Genomic DNA, 4,639 nt, shown 5'->3' on the forward strand with positions numbered 1-4,639 from the left:
CGGGGCCAAGGCGCGGGCGGGGTCCTCGGGCTGGGCACTGGCAGCAGGGGAACGGCGGCCGGGCGTTCGCTGCGCTAAACCGGTGTCTGGGACGCACTCGACTTTTATTGTTCACTGCCGCGCTTCCGCTAGGCTGCCTGGGGCTTAGTTCCCTTCTAAAAAATACGTGGAGCATTTGAGGTGTAGCAGGGTAAGTGGAGCATAGGACCACCGCAGATGTGCAGAGTACTGAGTCCGGGAACAAAGACACCAAAAATGCAGGTGAGGTCCTCTGGGGACATCCCCTGCCCCACAGCGGCCCCCTGGCTCACCGCCGCTCTCTGTCCCTAAGTTACTCATCGTGTTTTGACAACTGCTTATTTTCTGAAATTGCCTGGACACGTAGTCTAGAGCATGCTTGTATAATTCAGTTATTCCAAGAAACCAAAGTGCCTCTCCTAGGAAGAGGTTCCAGGAATAGTCATGAGTGCCCTCGATACAGTTTTTTAGGTCGGCTGCCCCTTCTCTCCAAAGCTCTGCAGACTGCCTTGCTGAGGTAGGAGAGAGAGCCTCAATCCCTTAGGTGTCTCATCAGCCCTCTACCCAGACTCCACTGGCCCGCTGGAAAAGAAATCGGACATGAATTGTAGAGAATCTTCCACCTTAAGGCAGCTGTTAGTCTTAGTCTGATGTAGACCTGCATAGAGGAACTGATGGAACCGAGCAGGATGTTTGGACCCGATGTTGTTTCTTCATACTTCTCTGTCGCCTCCTCCCATTTCTGCACAGCTCTCAGCCACTACTCTACCCCGTCATGCTTCCCCTTGCTACGTTTCTGACGAGTTGTGACTTAACTAAGAAATAAATACAAGGTATTAGTCTTTTTTTGTTTTCAAAATTCCTAATGTCATGGATACAAATAACACCAAGCAAACAAGAAAACTGCACATGGTGCAATCTATTCCTGATTTAAGAACTAGAAAGAACCAAGAGCTAGAGAAAACCAGTATTCTAGACAACATTTAAATCTGCATAATAACGACATGGGAAAGCTGGACTCTGAGAAATAATGACCACAAAAGAAAAATCGTAGCAAAGTGAGTAAAATTTGATGCGTACATAAAGTACGTCGATGAATCGAATTTTTATGTATGAGTTAAAACAGGAAAAAAATGTATGAAACATACACATGAGAATAATATCACGATAAAATGAATGGAAAACATTTGGGAAAATGTTACTGCATTGTTTAGAAAGTTGATCAAGGAATTAACTTGGCTTAATTAACCCTAATCCAGAAACACTTTCTTAATAAAGACCCATTAATGTCTTAACATGTTTGATTAAGATATTGGCTTCAAGTATACGGGAATCAGAATGACAGTCACAACTTATCAGAAATGTAGCAAGGGTCGTAGTGATCCTTCACCAAGATGAGCAAAAATTAACTCAGGGAAAGGTAGGCATTTTATATATTACTTTATTTAGCTAGTTAGGAGGATCAAAGCTGCCAAGGCCTAGGAAAGGGCAAGGATAATTGGAAACAGCTTTTTTCCTTGAAAAAATTCAAAGGAAAACAGAGATGTTCCTTTTAGCCAGCAAAACACTTTAGCTAAAAATATCTAACTTCAATTTAGCTCTAAAGTAAATGTCCCGGTACCTTGGTTTACTTCATACCCCTTTTGTTTCCCAGGCTTGTAAATCAGTAGTGTCACGTGTGGAGAAAGTTTGAGGAAAAGAATAGGGTAAAATTTATTTTGTCAGGTAGTGTGAACTCCGAAATTTTTAAAACTGTAGATTACCATGTCATATTTTGCTAATTGCTTGAGTCTTTTAAAAAGGGTTATTTAAATACTACTCATAATCTCAGATGAGAATGCTGTTTAGTCTTGCTCTTCAAAAATTACAAAATAGATGTTATGTTTTCAAAAACCAAAAAGCAGAGGCCTATCTCAGAAAGTGTAGTCTATATGTGAGGTAATAGGTGAGTTGGTTACATTATCTGGTCAGCTCATGCGCATACAATGACTAACATTTTTCATCTTACTCTTGTTTTTATGTATATCCAGAACTGACCTTCCCTTTCCAAGTTGGGATTTTTTTTTTCCTTGTTTAGAAGATGTATGGGTGGGTGCATACATTTTTTCTTCCACAACACAGTCGTTTTTTTTACTTGGTCACTGCTGTTTTGGTGGTAACTGGATGCCAAAATTGTATACTTCAACACAGCACCAGACTTTTGGCCTCTGTCCATAATCAAGTAAATTGCATTTGGAACAGCTCCCAAGGCTTTTATTTGGTATGGTATCAAATTTGGAGAGGGAGGGCGTTCAGGGTGGAAATCAAACCAGATTGCTTGACTTTGGTAAATCAAGTGGAAGATGATGCTTTGTTGACTTTTGGAGAGGTTTTCTGGGAGGTGTTTTTGTGCTTGTGTATATAGCTTTGTATAGTACATTTACTGCAGCTGTTTACTGCTAAGTTACTGTAGTCACTCTTCTAAACAACTCTGAGAATAAAAGACTCAGTTTTTATAATCAGTTCATTTCCCTTTTATTAAATTTACTTAAGTTTTCCATTTGCCTTAATGCAGTAGAAATCTAGAGATAATTTTGTACTAGCTGTTGATTTTAGTGCATAGGAATAATATCTGATTTCCATTAGGTTGATTAAAATAGTTAGTTAAAATTAGTCAACAACTATTTAATCACGTATATGAGGTTGTCCTTAGTTGAGAACTGCAGCAGTAAACACCAAATGAAAGGGCACCTTATAGGTTAAGATTGAAGTTGGTTATTTAGCCCTTTTGATGGGTGGTGGACTATTTGCTCTCTTAAATTTAATTCAGTAACTTAAATATCAGGCTTTTTTTTTTTTTTTTTTTTTTAAATTGAGACAGAGTCTCACTGCACGCAGGAGTACAGTGGCACAATCGCAGCTTACTGCAACCTCTGCCTTCTGGGTTCAAGTGATTCTCATGCCTCAGCCTCCCAAAGTGCTGGGATTATAGGCGTGAGTCACCACACCTGGCCACTATGTTTACTCTTAGATGCAGAAGGTAGTATAAGAAATTATTTTAGAAATTATTTTGATGAAGGGAAGGCCTTTTTTTTTTTTTTTTGAGATGGAGTCTCCCTCTGTTTCAGAGTGCAGTGGCGCAGTGGCGTTCACCACAACCTCTGCCTCCCGGGTTCAAGTGATTCTCCTGCCTCAGCTTACCGAGTAGCTGGGACTGCAGGCACATGCTACCGTGCCCAGCTAATTTTTGTATTTTTAGTAGAGATGGGGTTTCACTATGCTGGCCAGGCTAGTCTTGAATTCCTGACCTCATGATCCGCCCGCCTGGGCCTCCCAAAGTGCTGAGATTATAAGGCATGAAGCCACCACGCCCGGCCTTTTTTTTTTCTTTCTTTCTTTTGAGACAGAGTCTCGCTGTGTTGCCCAGGTTAGAGTGCAGTGGCACAATTTTTGCTCACCGCAACCTCTGCCTCCCAGGTTCAAGCGATTCTCCCACCTCAACCTCCTGCGTAGCTGGGATTATGGGTGCCCACGACCATGCCCAGCTAATTTTTGTATTTTTAGTAGAGACAGGGTTTCACCATGTTGGCCAGGCTGGTCGACCTTAGGTGATCCACCCGCCTTGGCTTCCCAAAGTGCTGGGATTACAGGCATGAGCCACCGTGCCTGGCCAAAGGGAACGTTTTCACTAGTGTAGTATTGGGTGTTCTAACCAAAATGGTAGAATTGCCAAATAGGGAATTTCGTATCCAAATATGACATGACTCCACACTAGTGGTCTTGCGCTCTGTGAGATGAATATTTGACAATGTACATTTATAAATAAATAAATATATATATCAGTGTTACATTTCATAATTGATGTAAATGTGATGATACATAGTTTATAGCTAACATGGAGCCTGGACTCTTGGCCCTCATCTCAACCTGAGCCCTATTGATGTTTGGAGCTGGACAATTAATTATTTGTGGAGGGCTGTTCTGTGTATTGTATGGTGTTCATACATATTGTATGGTTGTTTCATATTGTATGGTTGTTTGGCCTTTACCCACTAGAAGCTAGGAGTGCCACTCCCAGTTGTGACAACCAAAAATGCCTCCTGACATTACCAGATAATCCCCTGGAGGGCAGAATTGCCTTTGGTGAGAACTGCTGGTGTAAATCTATCTACCCTGACTGGGAAGTGTGGTTAATTTTGCGTAGCAGTATTCATTAAATGACTGGGGGGGGGGCGGGGGAGGGGGAAGGGAGCAAAGCAGAACTGGAAAAGTGACTATGGAAGGTAGCTATGCAAGGTACTTCAGAATTGTTTCGTAAGGTAATATATAAATGCAAATGAAATTTAAGCCGGTAATGTACATGATGCACAATAAAGATGTGATTGGAATTCTTGTAGGAACATTGGTGGGTTGGGGGGCAAAGGGTTTTTTGGTGGGTGTTGGAGAAGTTATGTGGAATATGGTGTGTCTTTGGATGGAGTATGTTCTCTGTCCATTTAAATTATGTAAGTATCTCAAAGTATATTATATGTACATGTGTATTCATCTTTTTTATATTCCTTTAGGTATTTAAGTTAGTGGATGGGAAACAGATTCCTTTGACAAGGAAGAAATGAAAAAATTAGCGATAGTTGTTTTTCTT

The 4,639-nt window shown here is 41.1% G+C and overlaps 1 protein-coding gene across 1 annotated transcript in view; it reads left to right on the forward strand.

Annotated features, from left to right (window-relative positions):
• The first annotated feature begins 4,273 nt into the window (after positions 1 to 4,273).
• The window catches only part of GPCPD1 (glycerophosphocholine phosphodiesterase GDE1 homolog (S. cerevisiae)), a 60,078-nt gene continuing 59,712 nt past the window's right edge, over positions 4,274 to 4,639 (forward strand). Inside the window, exon 1 of the mRNA XM_011941054.1 lies at positions 4,274 to 4,293. Within this exon, the coding sequence (XP_011796444.1) occupies positions 4,274 to 4,293 (20 nt within the window). The remainder of the gene's footprint in view (positions 4,294 to 4,639) is intronic.

The sequence above is a fragment of the Colobus angolensis genome, unplaced genomic scaffold (genome assembly GCF_000951035.1).
Source record: "Colobus angolensis palliatus isolate OR3802 unplaced genomic scaffold, Cang.pa_1.0 Scaffold197, whole genome shotgun sequence".
Taxonomy (NCBI): Eukaryota; Metazoa; Chordata; class Mammalia; order Primates; family Cercopithecidae; genus Colobus; species Colobus angolensis.